The 24,579-nt window shown below is 38.1% G+C and overlaps 1 protein-coding gene across 2 annotated transcripts in view; it reads left to right on the forward strand.

The window, feature by feature from the left end:
- The window catches only part of ZFPM2 (zinc finger protein, FOG family member 2), a 302,041-nt gene that overhangs the window by 270,079 nt on the left and 7,383 nt on the right, over positions 1–24,579 (forward strand). For both annotated transcript variants that reach the window (XM_079300936.1, XM_079300937.1), the window contains one exon: positions 21,098–21,304. In XM_079300936.1, coding sequence (XP_079157062.1) covers positions 21,098–21,304 — 207 coding nt within the window. The remainder of the gene's footprint in view (positions 1–21,097; positions 21,305–24,579) is intronic.

Below are 24,579 nucleotides of genomic sequence, written 5' to 3' on the forward strand. Positions count from 1 at the left end.
AAATCTGCTGAAAGAAGAGCTGAATCACAGACAGTTGGAACACCAAGCAAAGGCTTATGAAAGCTGAATTGCCCATCTCCTAACAGAGACTCCTGTTGTCATAGGGGATGCTACCATGTACCTGATTTTCACCACAGTGCAAAACTGTGCACATACTTCATAATAAATACCTCCTTTTAAAATAGCAGACACTGTAATGACAGCAGAAATATTTTAACTGGTTTAAACTAAAAATAGGATGTTGTGAAAAGATTATATATTACCAAGGTACTCACTCTTAATTGTGCCAGAAGAAAATATGAAACATGAGTGTCCAAAAAAGCACATAATATTCACGTTTTCCCTTTGAAAGAAATCACTGTAATGCATAAACAAAATCCAAAAATATAAAATTTTTAAACTAGAATTTATGTGAAAAAAAAATCTACTTCTATTTAGTGGTATTTTATTTCCTTTTTAATTAGAGACAAATAGGATTTTAATTTTTTTTTTTTCTTTGACATATATTTTTACCAAATTGCTATTAAGACAGGAACATTGATTTCTTTGATATTTCATAACATTTTTGTACTTGTGTTTTGCATTTGAAATACAGAAGAAGGGGTATCAAAGGCTCCACCTAGGTGGAATTCACAGAGTTTCAAAATGAGATTTTGTCATTAATTTTCCATTTGTAATCTTGCCTACAGATGTCTATCCATAATTTATATTGGTTTATCATGGTATAGCAAACCAGACATTTATTTGACTGGTCTAGGGGGCAATCAAATGCAGGTTTTTTGATGAGACAATAGTAATTATGATTTAACCTTTCTGATTCAAAGTCATCAATGCACTTCACAATGCTTTGTGGATGCATTAAGCTATAAATTACACTTGTGGACTCTATGTGTTATGCTGATAGAGGTTAGCAGATTGTTCCCCTAAGTTCTCACTCCCTGGCAGGTGTGCAAAGGCACCAGGTAACCCAACCATTACTGTTCTTTTTTAAGCTAGCACTGCAGACCCATGATCTCTGACTGCTGAACAGATTTAAGATGTGTAATCTGCAAATTGTGTCAAACATGTTGAGCAAAAGTAGGTCAAAACCTTTTCCTAATTATTACAAACACATGCCTTTCAAAAAACTAAAATTGAGTTATGTTCAGGGGTATTTTGAGTTTTTCTTCCTCAGAATAATCTCTATTTATTATTATTATTATTAGGACATAGCTCAGTAAGAGGATTGAAATAAGTTAGAGATTGGGTTACTTTGACAGTGGCAAATTAAAATTGGACTTCATGACTCTACCCTGTGCCTTTTGCAGAAGGAAATACAATCTGCAAGAGCATACATTCCCATTGCTACTTTTGCCACCATTTTTCTCTAAGGAATGTGAGGGGGATGTTAGAACATGAGCATAAAGGGCTTGTCCAATGCCCTCAGCTGGCCCAGTCTTCTGGCTGGCACTGCCTGCTTCAGGGCTGCCCAATGTCCTGTGGGAATATCTCACTGGAGAAGAGTTTGCATCCCTAATTCTCTCTTGGTGTGGCCAGTATCCATTTTTTTAGATGAATTTTTGGGAATTTTTTTTTTATTTTAAGAAAGGCCTTGACTTTTAGGATGTCTGTCTCTCTTAAATATTTTCTTCACTGACAAGATCTGTAATGCCCCAAGATTGAATGTAGGTGCACTCATTTCATTGAGGCATCCAGAGAAACCAATGCTGAAACTAGACAAGTGATCTTATTCCATTTTTCCAGTACCATATCTTAAACAGGGAAATATAGAATTAGAAATATTATTAGGTATTGTTTGACAAATCTTTTAAAAAGGACTATTTTGTCACAAGATTTGCATGATGGGTGTTGATGACAGATGGATTTTTTTGCATTTTTTTTCAAAAAAAGATCAGTTAAATAGAAGCTAGGTCAGTCAGATAATTTATCTGATAAGCAATGTTTCTTGTTTAATGGTAATTCTTTAAGACCAGTGTGCTTAGTCGAGCATGATTTTTCATCATGAAGTGTTATAGTTAGAAATGCCACTGATAGATAAGTATACAAGATCAACATATCCACTTTCCATGTCTTTACAAAGTTAATTTTGTGCTCTGTCTCTTCCTTGTGAAATTACAATTTACATTTTGATTCACCATAAAATTTAGTTTAAACTTTTCCTACTATTTCATTCTAGAGATCTGTCTGCTTTTATTTAACAGATGTCCTTTGATCTCAAGGAGACAATTGCTGTTTTACTACTTTAATGAAGCTTGTATTATTATAGGCAAAATGAATATTAGACCAAATGGTAGTAGAAATCCCAGAGGGAAACATGCTTCTCTGTCTGGATCTTGGAAAAGCAGAGTAATTCATTTTACTCACTGATTATATTCAATAAACCCATATTCCCTGTTCTTATTTACTTTTTTTTTTTTTTTTTTTTTACTATTATGGGACAGTGTTTCTGTTCATTAGATTCAAGGTACTAGTCACAATTCTTTTGTCACAAGTGACACATTGGACAGTTCTTAAGTGTTACTGAGAAAACAGTCTGTTAAAGGAGGTAGGAGTTAAAAATTACTCTTTATTTGTAATTTTAAGTAGCTACTGCCCATTTCTTACCTGTGCTTTCAACAGACATCAGTCTGGATCATGTTTCACTGCCTTTTAGACCCTTATTTCCTAGAAACTAGGAGGGATCAGATTTAAAAGTGACATTTCATAAAGGAAACAGCAGGAGATGGACACACATGGAGAATAGAAAGAAACAGAAGATAAAGATACTTGAAGTCAAAAATTAGTTACACATTTATGAAAGAAGGGATGTGGAAAGCACAAATTGCAGGAATTTTAGCACCACACATAATAACCCCTTTCCCTAACATGACATGGCAGTAAGTGACCACAAAATATGGGATTTATTAATAGCTTTGATTTTTTTTTTTTGTTCCTTTTTTTTTGTTTGGTTGTTTTTTGTGGTTTTTTTTTTGTTGGTTTTTTTGTTTGGTTTTTTTTGTTCTTTTGACTATTTCTCCACCTATGCAATCTACTTTAGATACAGACTCAACTTTGGGAACACTACTGATGGTTGCACCACACTGCTGGGATAAAGGTTTAATTCAGAAATATCTTTGGTCATATATATATGTGATATACTGTGTAGAAAAATGTATACACTGCAACTGAGATCTTGTAAGGACACTCTGAGGGCTCTGCTAGATGTCATCGCAGGAAAAAAAGGCTGCTCAAAAAAGGGGCATAGTTTGACTAGAACAGTGACAATTATCTCAGTAAAAATTGGCTGGACAGCCAGAAAGATACTGTTTTTTATGCAGATGTGCAAAGATGAGTGGCTTCACCTCTCTGATTTCTAACCCTGTTCCACATCTGAATCTTGAAGCAGTGCAAAAGATAAGGAAAGGGGAACTTCTCAATCAGCAGTAAGGAATGAGAAAAAAACATAATAATTCTTGCTTTTTAAATTATTACTGATAAAACTGAATCATCTCAGAATATGAAAAACTTGCAAGAGTTAAATCTTTCTTAAAGAGAACTGATAGCCCTAGGAGTCAAAAAGCAGCCAGGACTAGTGATGATGTGGCCCACCAGAACTATTTATCTTCTGGTTACAGTGTGGAATTCTTTATAATACCAGTAAAACAACTTGGAAACATTTGGTGCCTGTGAGCAGAAAAGATAAATATTTTGTCAATTCTTAATACAAGGTACACTTTTATTTTTGGTAGGATAAAGAATTTGATTTCTTTTTCTGCTGCATTTCTTGTAAACTTTTATTAGAGGCCAAATAGGAGCTTCGAACAAAGATTTCAAGTGATGAGTTGTCCCATGCCTGTTTACAAGCCAAGATTTCATTTTACATAGAGTTCTCTATAGCAACTTTTTAAAATTTAAATTAGAAACATGGCCAGCAATGCATGCAAAATGTTCATTCATTGTAGTAAACTACAAAAATATTGCTTTTATGCAATGAGAATGCCATTGTAGAATTTTAAAAGGCATAGAAATAAAAGACTCTGGATTGGAGTGATTTAAACAAACTCACTAGGATATAGTAGATGATTAAAATACAATCTATAATTACATTACACTGGTATCAGGTAAGGATAAAAGCCTATAAATACACTGGGGTCAGGGTAAGCATAAAAAATGAAACAGTTATTTGAATAATCTGAGATCAAGTTGCAGTAATTAAAAATGAATGTATTATTCAAATGAAGGAATTAGGTTACAACACTCCTCATATGAAAATATTATTGTGACAGACTGAAATAAGTTGGAAGTGATTTTGATAAAAAATTGGGGCAAGAAATGTAATGATTTACATTGGGGAAAAAGTCGACAATTATGCGGATGAGAGTATTTGCAGCTCCTCCTTCAAATCCCTCATCAAAACTCCTACCTTTCAGCTGGCCTCCTGGAATTATCCACTACCCCTAGCCTATTTCTGGACATTGCTCTTTCAGATACACAGATCAATCCATTAAAAATTAAACACAGCTGTAGCTGTAGCTGTAGCTAAGGACTCTACCTGTACTCACAAAGGAATTAATGGGATCTGCACCCGCTAGCAGGCATATTGCTTAATCTACCCAACACATTGCAGTTTATCCATTTTCATTGCCATTACCCAGGTCATTTCTGTAATTTGTCTCCTGTTTTTTTCTTTGTCATCTCCTGTCAGTTTGGAGGCCAAAGTCTACACATAAGACCGACACAAAAGAGTGTTATTTATGTAAATAGTTGATGGCCACTTGCAGATTAAGTACTTATAATTATATATAAAGGTTCTTGAAATCTGACCTTTCCATGGCAAACTCCTTGGGGCAGGCACCTGTCTGGAGGTGCCTTGAATATATAAACCAAGGTTATTTAATTATTAATAATAATTAATAATGAAAGAATACAGAAAGAGACTTGGTGGGGTTTTTTTTCAGGTAATAGCTTTCATATTCTTTATATTAATTAGCTTCTAGAAATGTGCTTTGAGAGCCCTCTCGGAGCAGCTCTTTGCCATTGCCTGTAGCAGAACAGTTGAGAGCTGCTCTGCAGGTGCACATATGTCCATCAGTGGACCCATCTGAAATTCTCCCAGATAGGTAAGTGATTGCACTTCAGAAGTCAGAGCAAGATCAGGAGTAGATTTCTTCATTTTTTTCCCAGTGAAATTCTCTTCAAACCTTTCTAGCATCTGCAGAAGCCTATTGAGAATATAATTTAGCTCACTTAAAATGTGCCCTTTTAAATCCTCAGTTGATCTTTTTATTATCATATAGTACATTTAAGCCTCTCATTCTTACCTGTTAAATCCTTCATACTTTTCTTTTCTAGTTTCTTTTGTCTTCCCCTCAAAATGCTGTGTTTGCTTTCTTCAAGAAGTGGTTGTTTGTTCATTTTATATCCTTTTCTTATGCAAAGACTCAGGCATTTTTCAATAGGTTGTTCATGCTGCAACTTCTTTCTGGTACTGTAACTCTTTTCCTTAAATTCCCACTCAAATGTATTTTCTTGATGGTCCTTTATATCCCTTCGATTTCCAGACAACTGGATCCATATATTAGATACAGGTTAGATATCTGAGTAATATTTAAAAGGCATGCAATTATACATAGGGGACTTCAGATCAAGAAACTGAATAGTCTTGAATGACCTGTCAAAACCAGCCAGATGAAGCTTTAAAAAAAAAAGTTCCAGCTACAGCTATTTCCATTTCTACAGCATTATCAACTCTTCACCTGCCTGTGCAGTTAATTCAGCTAATAGTACCAGGAACAGGTAAATGAGCAGTGAGAGAAAATATTAATTCAGATTCAGAGAGATGACTTGTGTAGAACTATCCTGAATTGATAACTGAAGGATGCAAGGCACAGTATCTCAGACACAGTTTTCACATCTCTGGCAGTGCCATTAACGTGCTCAGACCAGCTGCAGTGTACCTGTACAATAAAGTCTCCAACTTTAGAAATAACTCTCTGTTTAGGGGAATATAATCCAGCAGACTGATCACAGTAAAGGCTTGAGAGAATTCTTGTAATGACCAGTAAATCAGATAGCTACACATGTATATATGTGCTACAGTGTATATATTACCTCACTGGCTTATAGATTGACAATAATTAGTTACTTTATCAGTTATTTAACTTTACGGTTATTTTATCAGTTTGTAATGAAAACTGAGCATGTGAGGTGGTGCACAGGGCTGTAAGAAGATGGGAAAGAAAATGAGAAAAGAGAATTAAACAGGAGGAAGTTACCAACAGAGAACCTCCCAGCTAAAAATACTTAAACACAGAATGAGAAGCTGCACTGAAAAGCATTTTATATTGTTACGTCAAGCAGTATTTCCATGGACTGGGGAAATGGGTCTAAACTGTCTCTCCTACACATGGGCAATATTTTCCATTATGAAGATAGACACTAAATCCTGTTTCCACTTCCAGGGCATAGAGAGCATTGATTTTTCCGGTGTCTTAATAAAGAAGCATGAGGACACATTTTTTGAGATAGGATTGTATAGGATCATCTGCTCAAAACCAAGAAGAAACACATTAAGGGAGAGAGTAATGGAGCCTTTTAGTGATTCTGAGTTGTAGATGCAGATGGCCGTTCATGTGAGTGCTAACTTTAGCAAAACAAAAAGATATGAGACAGTGAAACATCTCCAGCAGGTTGTGGATATTGTGAGGTTCACTGCTTGTAAACTGGCTAGCGTTCAAGAGACTGTGCTTGGGTCTCAGTCATACGTAGGTTAGGCAATGATGAACTGCATTCTTCCATGGTGCCAGATTGCATTCCGTTCCCATACCCCAGAGAGATTCCAAGTTGTTCATTATACTTTGTCCTGGTTAAAAAGGAAGAGAGGTAGTAGATAACATTTAGTGTCCAATAGGACTGGCCAGAGAAGTGCAGCAGTGGGTTCATCGGGGGAGTGGGGAGGGGTGACCATGAGAACAGCCTTATCAGCAGGGTAGATTTCCAAGCAGACGGGGAGGCTTGATAGGTAATTGCTGCCAGTTCTTTCATTCTGCTTCGTAAAAAATTCTATTCTCGGGAGCATCCCAAACATTTAATAGAACTTTTCTTTAATCTCTGTGACCCCTTTACTTAGAGTAGCCTCATACCATTCCTGTTAAGATTTTGTGCAGTTCTAAGGGGCCAGCCAGGACACAGGGGTTCATGCCAGCACTACGGGGCTAGCAGAATTTCACCTCGGTGTGTAATCCCTTCTGCTCCAAAAGCCAGATAGTTCTTCAGGGATCACTGCATGCTTGACATCAAATTTCTTCATTACTCTCATGAGACAGAGATAAGTGTTCAAAGGTTTCCACAAACTTCTAACATCAGGATTCCCACGTGTTTCCATGGGAGTCACGCACCCTGGAATGCTGTTTCTGCTCAGCAACAGAAATATTATGAAATGGCTGATGCTGGATAGTTTCCAGCCCTGGCTGCATCTCTTCACTCTCCAGTTTTGCAGGGGAACGATTTAGGTAGAAATAAGCACCTGTGTGGTTGTAGGTAAGCACAGGTGATTTCCACGAACATCTTATAGGCAGGGGCAGAGAGACATCACCCTGTGCTGCCTTTGCCACCTGGCTGCGGCTCCGGGCTGCCAGGCCAGGGCAGGGGTGACAGTCCGGTGTGCTGTCACAGCTTCGGCGTGCTCAAACCTGAGGGCTCCGGCATCCCCCACAGCCCGCCCAGCTGCGGCGGTGGCCACAGCCGCCTTCGTGCGATGAGCCATCACGGCCGGGGCTCCTTGTCCCCAAAGTTTTGGTGGCGGTGGAGGGGCGCAGGGGCCCGGCCGCGGGGTGGGGGAGCAGGGCCGTGCCCCGCTGGGGATGTTTATGGAGCAGGGAGGGACGCTGCCCGGGAGAAGGGAAGCAGTCCCTAAGCAGCTCCTTAAGTGAGCCGACAGCATTGTAATCGATATTGTTCGCTTTGCGCGTCAGTTTATTCAGAAATATCACCCGCGGTGCCATCGGTGCGCCCCCCCCCACCCGTGAGGGGACACATCTCCGCCCCGGGAGCGACAGCCCCGCTCTCTGTCGTGGCAGGAGGAGGCCGGTGCGGGTGTCGGGAGCGCGGGGTTCCATCAGCGCTCGCGGTGTTATCGGTGCGCGGGGCCATGGGCAGCCTTGTGGAAAATTAAATAAATTAAATAAATTTAATAAATAACGGCGGCGCGCCCGCGCGGCCCCACAGTGACACCTGCGGGCCGCGGCGGGCAGCGCGCCCGGGTACTGCCGGCAGGAGCTCGCCGGGAAATTCTCTAACTTTGTCTCTTTGCGGGGTAACCAAAAGAAAATTTTTACTCCAGCTAAGTGTTTTCCAATATTTTCTCTTTTTCTCCCCCTACCATTTAAAAAAAAAAAAAAAAAAAAAGTGTTGCACAAGTCTTTAAAACTATGACTCTTAGCTCAGCATAATCATGCTAAGGGTCTCAGCAGACCAAGTGAACGTTTGTAATTCTTCACTGGCATTCCCACAGGCTGCCCTGAGACAGTGTGGATGCGCCATCCCTGGAAACACTCAAGGCCAGGCTGGATGGGACTCTGAGCATTTTGATTTATGGCAGGGGGATTGCAACTAGATCGTCTTTAAGGTCCCTTCCAAACCAAGCCATTGAATGATTAAGTAATTTATATGAGGAGTTTAAACTACAGAGGTCTGAAAGGTGGTTTTCATCACTATGTTTTAGCGATCAGTAAAAAAATTTCTTTATAAATTTAAAAAGGAAATTTCATATGCACAGTTTTTCTCTTTTCCCTCTGTTTCACCCCATTTGGCTTCTGTCCCAGTACTATGGTATGAAGTCCTTGTTCAACCAGAATATTCATGAGTACATGTATTTATATACATGTAAAATTACCTTCATTTACAAGCATAATTGCCTTGAATGTATCTCCACAACAAAGTCCATAGGTCCAAATCAAACCCAAAGGTGTTTTGATTTCTTTTTGCAGTTCTGGGGAGTGGGGTGATGAGGGAAACACTAGTGAGAACACAGGGTCAGACAAAGGCACTATAAAATAGGCAAAGATTATCAGTGAGGGAAATGAGCTGCTTATGTAAGCATGGGTGACAGGACTGTCCTTTAATTTCTTGTGTTTCAATGCAATTAGCAGGAGAAACCTTCGTCTTTTGCTTTTAGATGCCAAACTTCCTCCCAGTGATGATGTTTTCCATACACATAAAAAGCCTCACTTCAGCTAAATAGATCATTTTTGTCTGAATCTGGAAAGTCAATGAGAAATCAAGTTGCATTTAAAACATCTGTGCATTTTGCACAGTTGTTTCTGAAGAGGTAAGCTGGTCGTCGGTCTCTGGTCACAGCCTTGCATGCAGACCAGTGGGTGGCTGAGAGTGCAGATTGCAGAAATATTTGGTCAAGTGCATTGCACTAAATCATAGTGTGATTCTCTGTTAAATTCAATTTTTCATGCAGACACATCTCGAGGGCCTGCCGTTCTCTGCATGGTATCAGTTGTTTTCTTCCCCTCATACTTGAATATTTTAGACATTTAACAAAGTGATTCTTCCCTTGGGATGTACTGGCTTTAGAGCATCTGTATTTGTTAATTTTGAACTTTGTCTAAACACTACCTCCTTTCTCAGGACTAAGGCTGTTAGTAGTTAGAAAATACAAGCATGTAAATTCACTTAATTTTCAGACATCCTCTCAACAAGACAGGCAAAATGCTCTTAAGGGTGACCTGTAGAAGTCCAGGGAGCCTGCAGAATGCCTCAGACCCTGGCAGACTCCCCCTAGGGAGCCAGTATGCTTTAACTGGCTTCCCATTGAAGCAGCTGTAAGAACTGAATACATAAGAAAGAAAGGTAATGAAAACTGACAAGTTGAAAAGAAATTGAGAGTTTAATCTGTAAAGTTGTGCTTGAGGGGGCTTCCATCATGATATTCCTATGGAGTAGCAAAAAGAGAAAAAAATTAGGAAACTGCAGAGTATGATGAATTTACATAATTTTTTCTTGCACCAGGCGGTATTTATTAATTTCTTTTCTGCCACTTTACTGCACCTCTTCGCCTCTCAAAAAGAGAAAATGAAGTATACAAAACCTGGCAATCATAATGAATGTGTGAAATGCTCACAGATTATTTATAAGCATGCAAGTTATGTAGTTGTTGGAGATTCTCTCCCTTCTGCTCCTGCTTGGTGATGAAGAATGGTATTTTAATAGGCAGATGGTAAAGACAATTACAGTTTGGGGCTCAGCTGGGAGTTACATCAGTTTATTGCAAATTATTAGTTGATAAATGCTTTTGTTTACAAGCAAAGTCTTAAGCAGCTTTGTAATCAGTTTATCAGCTGCAAACTGAATTTTGACAGCTTGCCTTTGGGTATACAGTCACTTTTTTCCTGGCCATTTAGAAATCATGCTGACCAAGCAGGCACAATGGTAGCTCCCATGCACCTATATGATGCTCAGTAAACTGGCATTTTTAATTAAGCCTGCTTTGGAAGAAGTCATCAACTGCAGAATCCTTCTCAATTGTTAATCTATGTTAGTGTGTACAGCCAAAATTTTAACATTTTTTCATTCAGATATATTTTATTTTTTTTTAAGTTCCATTGTGACCAGAAGTATTTTAGCCTTTGCTTTCTGCTGTTAATAGTCTCTTACTAGATGAACTAACTGGGAGACTGGTGGTGGCTTACGATGCTTGTTTACCTTAGACACTGTGTATATATAGCTTGGAAGGTGGAAATGCTTTTGATTACTGAGAATTTTCAGTCAATTTACTTCTACTTTAAAAGGCAGAACTATAATACCTGTGATTTAAAATCTGGGGTATTGATATGGGGTTTTGTTTGTTGTTGGTGGTAAGTTTTTTCATGAGGTACCTTTTAAATTGAGAAGACTGTGTTAGATGTGTATTATGGCTTCTATGGTGTTTGCATTTTAGAACATACTGAACTCATAAATCTACTTTTATTAAGTTGTTTGTTTAGTTAAGAGACGCTGATTTGTCACAGTCTTGCTTTCACTGCAGCCAGCATAAAACATTCTGATGGTTTAAGTGGGAACAAGTCTTTTGGGAATCAGGAAGTGCCACTTTTCTTCCATGGTTGTTACAGCTGAGGTGAAGTAGTTCCTGAACTTCAACCTGTGAGCTGAACATTAACACGAGTAAAGGTCCAAGATAACTCACGATAATAGCAACTGTTTTCTCTGGGTTACAGTGCACATAACTAAATGCTCCAGCTTCTGTTCATTATAAAAGCTGGCTTTTGTTCCTCACAAAGCCATAAGCCTTTTCTGGAGCATGGCCCCTGTATTGAATAAGGAGGCAGGTCTCATAACCAATGTTTCTTACTTTGATTTTACCATTCTAAAACTTCCCTATTTCTCCTCATATTTATTCTGTTGCTTTCCTTTACAAATACAACCTATCACTACAGCCAGCTCCTTTCATATAATCCTTTCTTCCACTCAGGTGCCTTTGCCATTCACTCTGCATTTGCCCAGGGGCAAGAAATGAGCCCTACAGTAGCAGGTGCAAGACAGTAGAAAATCCATTGATAAGATGCAATGTACTCTGCTTTTCCTGTAAGAAAGAGGTGCCATTAAAGCATATCTATTGTCTCATTTAATCACCTCCTTCTTTCATACACTCCTGCTTCACAAAATAATTCTGAAAAGACAATCCTCAGGCATGATTGTGTTTGTAAGGCTACAAAAAGGTCACCATACAGCTGTGCTGTTATGGAAGCAGGGATTGTAGGAATGTGTGTATCCAAAGCCCTGCTTCAGAGTAGTTGGTTTCAGTGGTGCATTTTCTCTCTCTCTGAAGCCTGGTGCATCCACAAAAGCTGGGGGAGCAGTGGGCGTCACCTGGGAATGTCTCCTGGGAAGCTTTGTGGACAGTGTCCATTCAGTGGTCCTCTAAAAAGTAAAAAGGGAGATGAGTGTGCTCTGACAGTGAGTTCTAGCTGCTTTACAGTGGTGGTGGGAGTGAGTGGGCAATGTCAGCAAGGGTTTATCAGGTGTTTTCAAGCTCTTTATCATTTTCTTTCTGAAGGCTTAGTAAATTCTAAAAGAACACTCAAGTGAGACATAATTCAAATGTAAAAAAGGTGTAGCACTCAATTCAGAACAGAAGAATCTACAAAGAAAAGAGGAGGGGAAAAAAGGGGAGAAATCGCTAAACTTAGGAAAGAACTCCTTCGACTTCCTTGTTTGAGTTTATGCTGAATTAAGGAAATAGAACAGGTTTAGCATTTGTGGCAGGCTTTAATTTCAACCTCTGAGCAGCAGACTTAACTTCTTGTGATGTGGGAGGATATTACAGTTTTCAGCTTCATTTCGTAAGTATTGCCATTTGTGCCAAACATTTAATAGTTTTACGCTGTGGACTGTCGTCCACCAGGAGCTGATATCACCTAAGACTTTTTAGAGCCATCTAATAGAAAGATATGTATTCATTCTGATTAGCCCAGGATTTGAACGAGGGTCCCAGAAGAGATATATAAGCCTCTTAAATGCATAGAACTTCTAAGGATATGGGTTTAACTGTCTCCCCCTGTGGTAAATAAGCTGTGACAGCTCTATCAGGGGGGAAAATGGCAAATAAAATTACCACATTATTTTCCTGTGAATATTTTCGGAGCACTAATCTATTTTGCCTCTTTACCTATTAGAACTCTGTTGAGTGTTACGTGCAGACATTTAATTGGAGGAAACATAAAAATCCTCAAACTAACAAAATGCAGGCATACAAGAGTGTTAAAAACAAGAGGTCTAAATCTGTTCCTTGCACTCCTTACTCTTCAGAAACACTGTGCTCTATTTGGGGCTCAGCTAAGGAAGGTTTTTGCAGTGTGAATTTGAGAGTTGCTGCCATAAGAGGTGGTGTTAGCGATAGTTGTACTGCAGCAAGGGAAAGACCGACCCCTGACAATCACACCGAGATGCCAGGTTTAGGAGTTCTCTCCCTTAGGACTGACGAATTCCTTTCATATTTTTCTCTTCCTCTTTATCAGCTATATAATGCCTGACAGTTTTAACCATAAAATCATCTATTCAGATGAATACACTGTCAGCTGTCAGCATATGACTAAGCTGAAGTCAGACCCAAAGCTCAGGTTGACTCACATGAAGGAGCAAGAGCTATATTCCTAAGGAGTATTTTCTTCCCTGTTCTGGTCAGAGAGCTTATAACTCTAAATACAGGGGTTTAATTTGGCTAGAGCCATTAAGCTGAGTATTTTTCAGCTGTATTTCTTCTGGAAAATATCACTGTAGTTTCTTCATTTTGTCTTTTGTCCAGTGAGCTAAAAATTAAGAAGGCTCCATATTCTATACTGAACACAAAGGTAATAGTAAAAGTGGCAACAGAACTGGTTTGTCCCCTATTTTGGTCTAATTTTATACAGGATAGTAGATTTTCTGGTTTTTGCAGGCTTATAATATGCAGTGGGTAGTTAAAATTAAAAGTCAAATATCTTCTGGCAATCTCCTTTAATCAGTAAACAAGGAAAAATTATAGGAGAAGATAGGAAATAATCTCATTAATGTTTCACTAAAGCTGTTTTTGTGAGAGTTTGAGTAGTCTGAATTTGCAGGGGTGATTTTTGAGACACTTCACAAAGAAATGGCTGAAACCCCAACATTAAAGTGCATTAATACCAAAAATGCTGTGCAAAGTACATATTTTGTGTACGCATGTGAAAAAAGCTAAGAATTATTTAGCAACTGGAAAGACTGTTCACAAAATGCCTTTGATTTATTGCTGTATATACCACAGATCCATATCACATATTCCTACATTATTTTATTCAAAAACTTGTATGAACCATGAGTTGGCATGTTGTAGAATACTGAAAAGGCATTAATCAACCCAAATAAACAAGTACATAGATCTATCTAACAACTATGAAGTAGTTAATAATTTTTTAGCAATTTTGTTACAGAAAAGAGGTCTAAAAGAGTAGTGCTTAATTATCTGGACTCCTCTGTGCTGGGCTGTCTTTTGATTGTATTAATGAAGCAGCTGGCCCATTGTTTCTCTTTAATTCCTCTATTGTTTTAAGAATATGTCACAGCTCTTTATTCTTTTATCAGGTGCTGTGCAGGAGGATTCACACAATAACTCATATTCCTACTGTATTTGCCAATGCACAAAGAAACCTCCAAAGCATTTTTCAAAGAAGGGGCACACATAATTTATAAGTTCTGTTCCTTGTACTACTCTACTGTCAAAAATTTCAACAGTATTGGATTTGAATGAACTATATTTTTTTATTAAACAATATGTCCACATATAGATATATGTACTTTGTTCACGTCAAAAATTAGAGATCTGCCCAGTAACTTGTGCTGGCATTCAATATGCTGAGTCGTCACAACCACATGGGTGAGAAGTAGAAGGAACCCAAATATGAAGATCACATCCTATTGTGTTGTGCAAATTTTCCCTAAATGCTTAACCTGTGCAACAAAGGAGGGAAGAAAATAAATTAACTCCAACCCGCATTACCATTACTAAAAAGCACAATTTTTTGCAAGTTGGAATATTTTATTGGGAGAGGAAGGTTTAATTCAGTTGATGGTGCCTGGAAGTTGCTAAGAGCAACAGTCTGTTGTTTAAATAAATTCTGATAGTCTTTTGACCCTTCTTGCAAAAAGATGTGTGTACAGGAAATGGGCTATTATGTTGTTGCAGCAACGCAATCAAGTCCACTAAGCTCAAATTTTACTACACAAAAGTAATACTTTGGAATTAACTGGCACTGAAAGCTGCTTTTAATAGAAATTGCTATTGATTTCCTAAACTTCTGTGAAAGGTATGTGGCATTTCTGGGTCAAAAAAAACAAGACAGATAGTTTAGCAATGAAAACCAACTGATACTAAAGACTGGGAAGCTGGAATTTGCTTTTGAATGTATGTTTATATGTCATTATGCTTCTCAATCTGTGAAACACCTGTACTCAGTGGAAATACTGGCTTGAGCTACTTGCTCTCTTAAGGTACTTTTCCTAAAAGCAACAATATGAATCAAGAGGCTTGAATGGTTTCATCCATTCTGAAGCTCTTTTTCCCGGTGGAGTTAGATGAGTCTGACATATAATCTCTTTTCAGACTGTATCCATAGATTCCAAATTGTCATTCCTTAAGGCTTGCAAAACATAAGTGGGGGGTAAAAAGCCCAAAAAAGCAGCAACCCACCATCACAAAGTTCACTGTGTAGAATTCTGTGCTTTTCCTGAAAGTGCTATAGGGCTCTAGAATTCTGTGGATCAAAATGAGAGAAGAGCCATTTAAATTTTTAGAGTAAATTCCTTGTTTCAAACAGGATATGAATCAAGGATAGGAGACAACCCTTTGTTAAAAAAAAAAAAAAAATCAAATATAGAAGAAAAAAAGGAACGGCTGTTAAAAAAAAAAAGTTTTTCTTTTCTATTTTAGATGTCCATCCTACATAAAATAAAGTTTTGAATTCGCATACATATTTATCACCGTATTACTCCTTATTTCGAATACAGAAGATAGTGTATTATTACATCTAAGTATGATTTAATTGGTTCAATTTACTATATATTTTTTATACTAAGTGTAATTCCACATCTAGATGAGTCCAGATGGAGTTCTACTTCTGGTTTACAGCATCCTATTGCTTGCATTTTATTATTTTTACAAAGCAAATGTCTATCAATTATAGAGATAAATTAGAAAAAACTGTGCAAACATGACACATCACTGAGGTTTTTTTCAGCATGCTATGTAATTATTAACCTGATTTTTTGCCATTGAGGGAAGCCATGAATTACAGATAGCATGGATGAAGTTAAATGCTTTTATATTAGATACATTTTCCTATACAGTTTTCTATAGGTATGGCCATACAGTATAATTGAAGCTTTGTCAGCCCTGTAGCCTAGCAACAGATAATACTGTTAGGTTACTGAATTGCTCCTGGTTGACAAGTAGGGAGTATTTTTGTGTTTATCATGTTTGCTAATGATGGGATCCTTTCCAAAAGGCTTGTCTTAATCTTAATTAGAGTTTATCAGCAGAGGTCTGCATGACATTGTGCAGACACTGATTTCATAAATAATAAAAAGTGCAAGTGAAAAATTTGGCAGGAGAAGAAGATATTTAAGACCACTGATTCTTGTAAGAGCACCATGAATTTCCAAAATGTAATCAAGTTTGAACTGTGACTCTATTCTTTATTATCGAAACTTGCAGTACACTCCACTGCAGTTTTGACAGCAATTATGAGTATGATTTATAAGCTTCCTGTTAGGAACCAGATCTGTTTGCACAAGAATCTTGATCATAAACATTACAAAGAACAGTAAGTCCACAGTTTTTCAGGGACATCAGGACCTTACTCTTTCATTTTTCATTTGCAAGTTTTTTGTTTGCTTTGGGTTTTTTGTTTTTATTTAAGGGTGTTGGTGGTGGTTTTTTTGGGTTTTTTTTCAAGTAGCAGAAATATTTGCAGTGAAAGATGCAGACAAAGAAGAGAATCCTTCCTATTTGGTGGACATTCTGAAGGTGTCAGATAACTGCTTCAGTGCCTGGTAACATTTGGTAAAGAATTCATGCTAATGCAACTGGAGTGTAATTTTTTGCTCTAGTTTGCACAACATGATATTCTTTAGCTTTCCTATCTTTTGATGATTAAACAAATGAGCACTTTTAATTCCTTGAATTCTGAACAAGAAAAAGAGTTCATTAAATACACGGTATTTATAAACATTTTTATTCTTTTCTTCTGCTTGACATGTCTGTGTTGTATATCATATAAATTTGTTTGATTTAACCACAGATATAAAACAATGCATTACATGCTCAAGAAGCTTATTTTCAATTTCACAGAATCATAATTACCCCTTTTGAGAAAAGAGCTTTCCAATGTTACAAAGCCTTTCTGCTGATCTAAAACCCTCCTTTCTGCATTGGCACAAGAGTAAAGACTTTTATTACTACTTTAACACGGTAAAACCCATAAGACCTCTTTCAGTGTAAGTAGTTGTGAGGGTGAGGAAATATAGTCAGAGGATGCACGAAACTTCCCGTGCATCCTCTGCACGAGGCACGCATGCTTTTCCTTGCTATTGTCTCTGATGGGCAATATGATTTGTCCAAAGATAACAGCACCAGGTGGGATTTGCCCTAAGATAAGAACAGCGGGTGGGAACTGCAGGAGGAACTGTCTGGGCTGCTCGCATAATGAATGCATTCCAGAGGTGGGGGAGCTGCGATGGTTACCATTGACTTCAGTACACATCGGCATGAAAAAGGGTATAAAATGCTGCTGGAGACTGGGCCACCTGGGCAAGCTGGTCTCCCAAGGCTGCAGGCAGCTCTGTGTGGCCACCTTCCCCTGTCCCCAGCAGGAATGCCTGCAGGGTAGGTCCAGCCCAAAGATAGGGAGCACTCCGTTTAGAATGGGTGAGTAAAAGCAATAAGGTCTGGACACATACGGAGAAAATATAGATAAAATCCTATAGTAGCAAAAGGGGTGCTTTTTTGCTTTGCATTTGGTAAGGACAAAGACTGTAAGCCTGTATGTTTCTAGCTGAACCTGTTTATATTATAATCATTTAGACTTGCTTGTGCTACATACTGAATTGACAATATTTAGATATGTGTGAACAATAAATATAATCATTTTCATCTACATAATCAGTGTCATACTTCGTGTGTCTAAGAATCTTCTCTCTGCAGAGACTGGCAAAATGGATGGCCAATGTATTCATTATAGACAAGAAGAGGCCCAAAATCACCAATCTACCATTGTTTTCTGACCAAATTATATAACCATGACTATTTCAGAGGCACTGTCAGTCACTCATCCCTGTTAAAACATCTGCTCATCCTTTCTCTTCCTCTGATGCCTCTGTCATGTTAGGGCTGAGAAACCTGGCCTGGTAAAGCTTTGTGGAACAATTTCACTCCTCTAAGCTGTGTCTAACAGGAACAGTTGGTTAAAAAAAAAAATCTAGGCGGCTTAATCAGAGCCTCATCTCATATAAATATTAGTTCTTCACGTTTATTTATGAAATCTTCATGCCTTTGCAAATATTTCATACAAACATCTTTCTATCTCCTAATCACTACTGGTACTTGTCTCTGGCTTCCGTATTATCCCTTTGAAAACGTGTTGTTAACACTGCTCTATGCTTAATGAAAAGCTGTTGTGCCCCTGAGAGACTGCTGTATATATGTCAGTTGTGTCTTAGCCTGCAGAAATGTTTGTGGAAGATTTTTAGCTGCCACCTGTAAGGCAGTCCTTATCCCTGCCAGAGGTGTCTAGACAGCATAGTAATTCATATGATAGTCACAACTGGAACTTCCTATTTAATTTGGAAGCCTCTGTCGGGTTCTCTGCACTTGACAGTGCTTTTTCTGTCACTCTTGAGTGACTTGTGCTCTTAGCTTGACTGTGCAGTAGAAGGCTCAAGAAGACTTCTCTTCCACAGTCTTCGTGCTGTGCATGAAGGTCGGCACGTTTGCATTCACTGCATTAAGGGGAAGAAAGTCGTTTGCATCTTTTAAAACAGCAGCCCTTGCCTTACTCTGTGCAGGCAAGCATAGAAGGGGACAAGTGGGGACTGCACCGTGTCCTGTCCCAATGAGTGACTGTTCCTGCAAAGGTGCTCAGCTGCATTTCCTGTAGCTGCATCCAGTATATGCTCCAGAATGCATCTTTTGGGAACTCATCTGAGCATTTAGCTTAACACAATATCATGTTCTGATGAAATTCTGGATGTGTATGTCATGATTACTTAAATGCCTCATTTTCTATAGACTGGGATGAGAGAAAACAAAACAACATTATCCTTCTTGGATCTGAATCCTGCTGAGCTGAAGGTTTGCATTCATATGCAGGAATGGATTTAACTTCCCTAGTTCTCATTTTCTTTATTAAACCAAACTAAAAACTGTTGTGCTTCCAAAGCCGTCACACATCCCAGCAGGCTGTGGCTGCCGTAGGTGTGACAGTTTGCAGGAGCTGGGTGGAGCAGGCAGCCGGGGTCACTGCTCCCTTCAGCTGTCCGAGTTTAATCTGCTGCTGGACATGAGTCAACGCCCTGAGGAGCTGCAACACCAGGAGCCTGACTCAGCCTTTTAGCTGATCCAGACTGATTGCAGCTGGAGACCCAGTAATCACTCTTTTTTTCCCCCCAAGGGTACACACAGCATGTCAAGATGTTTGCTGGGGTAGAGAAAGTATCAGTTGGTTATTCTGCAGTGATTCATTTTTATTAAGAGATCCAGTGAATAATAAAGTCTAGAAAGAGCTCTTATTCTGTATGAAAATATACTAAAACATGTTGGTATATATTCTGTATGTAAATAAGATAGAAGTGCATGTTAATAATAGAAATTAACTGTGTGATGTTTGTGGCAAAAGTACCCAATTTCAGGTTCTCATATTGCAGTGTGTGTTCCATGTATTTTCATGTACAAGACTAGTTAAGTACACTTTAGGAATTTAGCCTATTTCTCTCTGGAAGAGGTTTTATCCCAGTTTAGCTCGGAAGGCTTCTGTATATTTACTAGTTATATCAGGCAATGTGTCAGATTGTGCTCTTCAAATTTTTGAATTCCTGCTCAGGCTTTAGGATTCTGCATTTGTAGAAATTTTTGGTACTGTTTTCCCTTTTCATCTTCTTATTCTCTAGAGGAAATTACTCATATTTGCACCATTTAATGTTGTAATATCAGTGACTAGTAAACCTTGGTATGCTTTGGTTCCCTCTCAGTAAATTGCAAACTTTTTAGCACCTTCAACTGCTGTATAACCGAAGGGTAAATACAAAGACACTTTTCTGCTTTGAAACTTCTACACCACTTTGAGGTCTGGAAGCTTAGCGTATTTTGCCACTGAAATACTCTGTCACTGATGCTGTTTTGTTTGCTCATCTTTGAAAGCTAATAGACTGGTTTAATTAATTGTCCAAGATTTCTCTAAAACAATGTCCTAATTCTTCCATTTAGCTGTGGCATATCATACACTGTTGTTATCTCCTCTACCAGATTTTTGCAACAAGTTGTTTTAAAACTATAATCTCGTTGAAGGGAAAAAAATGAAGTGCAGTTGAAAAGGCAGTTATGCCGAAAGATAAACAGAGCAATATTACTTATCAAAACGAGTACAGTTTTTGCTTGCCTAATGAATGCAACGTATAGCTTTCTCTATATATACAAAACCTGAGGAAAAAAAAAAAAAAAAAAGCTTTATAACATATAAAGTATGCAACATTATTTCAGGCATAACTGTATTGGATATGTATCTAGGCCTGAGAGTGTAGATAACACAATATAAGTGCTTTGCCTGTCTAAACATGTTAAATAAATGAGCATTCACTATCGCATTCAAATACATTAGTAGATGTACTCGCATAGTTAATTTTCTTTTTAATGCACTACACGTGACATTTGCAGCACAGAGCTATAGTGTATCTTACTGTTTGATGAAAGTTCTTCCACTTCCCCCCCCTTCCCTCCCCTTTTAAACAAACCTTTATTTGAATAAGCCTTTATGAAACAGATCTTTGGCATATCTTCTTTTCAGGAAGTTCAGTCAGTGTAAGCAGAGATAAAGCAGACATGTTACGAAGAATATTACATAAGGGAAGATTTTTTAGAGAAAGAGGGTGACAAACATAAGGGAGGGGAAGAACGCCCTTAAGAGGAAATCTGATTTCTTTCTTGCAGCTGTTTGGTTTTATTGAGCTGTGATTTTCTATTCATAATAAAACAAACTTGGAGTTAAGAAAAAGTTTACAGGCACTTTGGTGAAAATAATAAAGAGAAAAGTGCTGCATAAGTTATTTTCACCTATATCTTGATTTTTCTTAATGCTAGCTTTTTAGGAGACAAAGTGAAAAATTAAAATTATGATTCATGCTGCAAACTGTTAGGAAAACTATCCCTAAATTGTTTTTCTTATGCATGAAAATTTCTGTGTTGGTAGAAGGAAGACAGAAAAGGTAAGAACTATGCCTCTCAACCTTAAATAAACCACTGAAATAAAAAAAATTAAAAAAAAAATGAAGATAGCACATGGAATATGATATTGTCAATTAAATCTTTCTGGTTTTATGTTTCCTTCAGGAGGGCAGCTTTGGTGTACCACGACCAAGGCCATCTCAGAGGGTGAGGAGCTGGTGGCCTTTGTTGTGGATTTTGACTCAAGGCTGCAGGCTGCCAGTCAGATGACTCTCACGGAAGGCATGTACCCCGCCCGCCTGCTGGACTCCATACAGCTGCTCCCGCAGCAAGCTGCCATGGCATCTATTTTGCCTACAGCTATTGTGAACAGTAAGTGAGGAACTCTATTCTCTGGCGGATTTTTAAATGTGTGTTCTTTAAGGCACATGTGAAGAGTTAATGCAGCAATGATGAATTCATGGCCACGCCACCGCTCAAAGCCTGCTTTTGCTCCCCCATCATCTCCCAGATAAAAAGAGCAGGAAGAGGAGTCTGACGAGAGCCTCACCCAGAGTACCTGACCTGCCCTCGTGTGGAGGTTCTGTGATCTGTTCCCAGAGGCAATAGGATTAGAAACTATTTAAAAAGTAGATGAGATAGGTCGCCTAACTCAAAGTCCAGCCTCTGCTGCTCTAGCTTGTTGCTTACCACTGCAGTTTCTGGTAATAATTCATGATACCCAGAAAAAGAAAAGGAACACATCCTTTCAGTGACTGTTTCAAAATGCAGTGGAAATCATGCCTTATAGCAGCCCTGACTTATCATAGCATCTCCACTCAATGTGGTCAACCAAGAATGCTTTTGCATCTTCTGGTCATCAATGGGCTCTATCATGGACAAAATGCAGCATGCTGTCCTTAGAGAAGAGGGACAGAAGTGTTCCTGAACTGGAACAATTCAGCTCAAATTAAATTTTGTATCTTTAACTTTTGCATATTGTTGCTGTTTACCTTTATACAGCCCTAATTCCTCATCCTCCTTTCTAATATACTAATATACTTTCTAATATTCTAATATACTTTTCAAATATACTGGCCATTACCATGATCCTCACTATTCTTAACTCTCAGCACTTTGCAAGTCTGTCCATTTAGACTCCATGCTGGAGCACTTCATCAAGCTAAGTATTATAGGAGTATTATTATAGGTATTATTTTAAGTATCATATAATACAGTTTCTAAGTATTATAATTACTTATAATGAACTACTGAACACAGTAATTCAGGTGCACATGCACATGCAAGCACATGATCTGCCACTCAGACTCACACTTAATAGCACTGAGTCTTGAACAGTCACAACATCTTCAAGCTCTTCGCAGAGGACTAGTTAAAATATCCCTGGTAACACATTTCATTCCACGTTTTTCTTTCAGTTCCTTTTTTTTTTTTTTTTAATTGCTCATTCTCTGGTAAAGAATTTTGTTATCTACCTATTTATTGTTAGCACAGCATCTCATTTCTGGAAACATCTTTTCTGTTAGCACTGACTTTTGCAGAGCCCTGGAAAGTCACACTGAGCATTGCTAAGAGAAGTCTTTAAGTTTATGGTGCATCAGCTCTTGCTATACAGGTTTAGCAGCAACTCAGAGTAACTTCTGTGTCCTTGACTCCAGGAAGGTGCTAAAATACCAAGTCTTACTGCCCAGAGCTTTCCATATCAGTCCTGACTCTGCCTCTGGTCACATTTCGTTGTTGAGTTGGAGAAATTCAGTTTCTTCATTTAAGTCTTGAACTTGAAGTATAGCAATATGTTGAATGAACCTCTAGATTTGTAATGAAGAAGCATTCTTTTTCTAGATATCTGCTTCTGTAGGTTGTTTGTGGGATTTTTTTATGTTTCCAAACATTTCCAAGTTGGAAAAACAAAATTAGAATATCACCTTTAGCTCATTCAGCTTGAGACTGAATGTTTCATTATATGAAAGTATCCATTGAAATAAATTGCAGTAGTTTGGTTTTAAGTAATTAAAATGTTAGCTTCAAGCAGCCTTTATCTGTTTTGCATCACTTCAGAGTAGTAATAGTTTCAGATCCCATCCCTATGTATTGTTCTTCCTGAAATTCCATCCCCTGACCATGTAAAAGTCCTCAAATGCATTTCCTCTGCTTGGCATGTAATGTGGGTCACAAATTCACTGTGCATAACTGCAGCTACAGACTGTCCAGGCCATCTAACCCATAGGAAACAAAGATGGCTGGGAGTCAAATTCATTAAGATAATCGGAAAGTTCAATTTTGTGATGGAACGTAGTCAAATGAATTCAAATAGGACATGTTGCCCATATCAGAATTTCCTATTAGTACTTTTGGATTTTCTTTTCTGTGGAAACCTCAACAATTCAACTTTTTTAAACCATTTGAGACCAAAACTAAATGTTGAAATGTCACCTTTAAAGCGAGATGGCCATTTCAAATTATGCAAGCTGTATCAGTAATGTTTTAATAGTGGGAGTATGTTGGAATACTAACTGCTTCATTAAATGTTTGTGTCTGAAATCCATGCACAATTATTCAGTGGCAAAAGGAAATATAGAAATTGGTAGTGGTATAAATATTTTTTGCAAATTCATGAGCAGAAAAATAGACAAGCATTAGCATTGCAATCAGAGAAGCAAACTAAGCAATGTAAATTTTGGCTGCATTTGTAAATATTTAGCAAATAAAAGACTCATCCATATCAATGGGTTGGAGTCTTCAACTTTGTTCACCCAAAGGAATTGAAACAGAGCAGTTGTCCCATACACACCAATATTTGAAATTAAACATAAATTGTCATGAATGATAATGAATTACATCATCAGCTACACATGCCATGTTTTCTGAGCAGCGAGCCATTCTTCAAAACTAAGTTAATTACAGTCTCCAGCAGCTCTTTGCATTCTGAAGTCAGGGGAGTTTTGATGTTGATCACAATGTGTTTTGATGTTGACTGCAATTGCCTGATGCTGAGGTCAGCTGCCATAGTCTGGAGTCACTCATAATTTTATCCTCTCTCAGTCTCAAAAACAGTTGAGAGGTGTCCAGACCAGATGCAGAGAAGGGTTCTGTGCCTGTCATAATTCCTGAAATCTATGCATGAATGGCAATAGTGTTCATTGACTTAAGCCAAGTTATAGAAGGGACTGTTCTCATGATTTAGCAATATAAGCAAGTTCCAGTGTTGAGCTGTGGATCCTGTCATAGTTTAATTAGCTAGTGTAGATGTACGCTAAAAGAGAGTGTTCTTATTGATAGGATGGAAGGTTCACCTTTCAGAAAGGTCAAAGAGATCTTTTGTCTTCCTGAGATGTATACACAGATACTGTGTAGGTGTCCTTTGACAGGGTATTAGCACACAAATATCTCTCCACTTGATGTAAATATACCATATGTATTACTAATTTTCACATTAGTAAAGTAGGTACCCTCTAATGCATGATCAAAATCCTCATTTCTGTTCTGAAAACTCTCTGCAACCTCTGCATGGTCACTCCTCAGAAGGGTGCTGTCACTTTAGGATAGGAGACAATGAAAATTGCCTTATTTTTAGTTATCCTCTGTGCATAATGAAAAGTGGAAAAACAACAATTTACTGAAAACAAAAATACTGAGAGCAAAAAATA

The sequence above is a fragment of the Erithacus rubecula genome, assembly GCF_903797595.1.
Source record: "Erithacus rubecula genome assembly, chromosome: 3".
Classification (NCBI taxonomy): Eukaryota; Metazoa; Chordata; class Aves; order Passeriformes; family Muscicapidae; genus Erithacus; species Erithacus rubecula.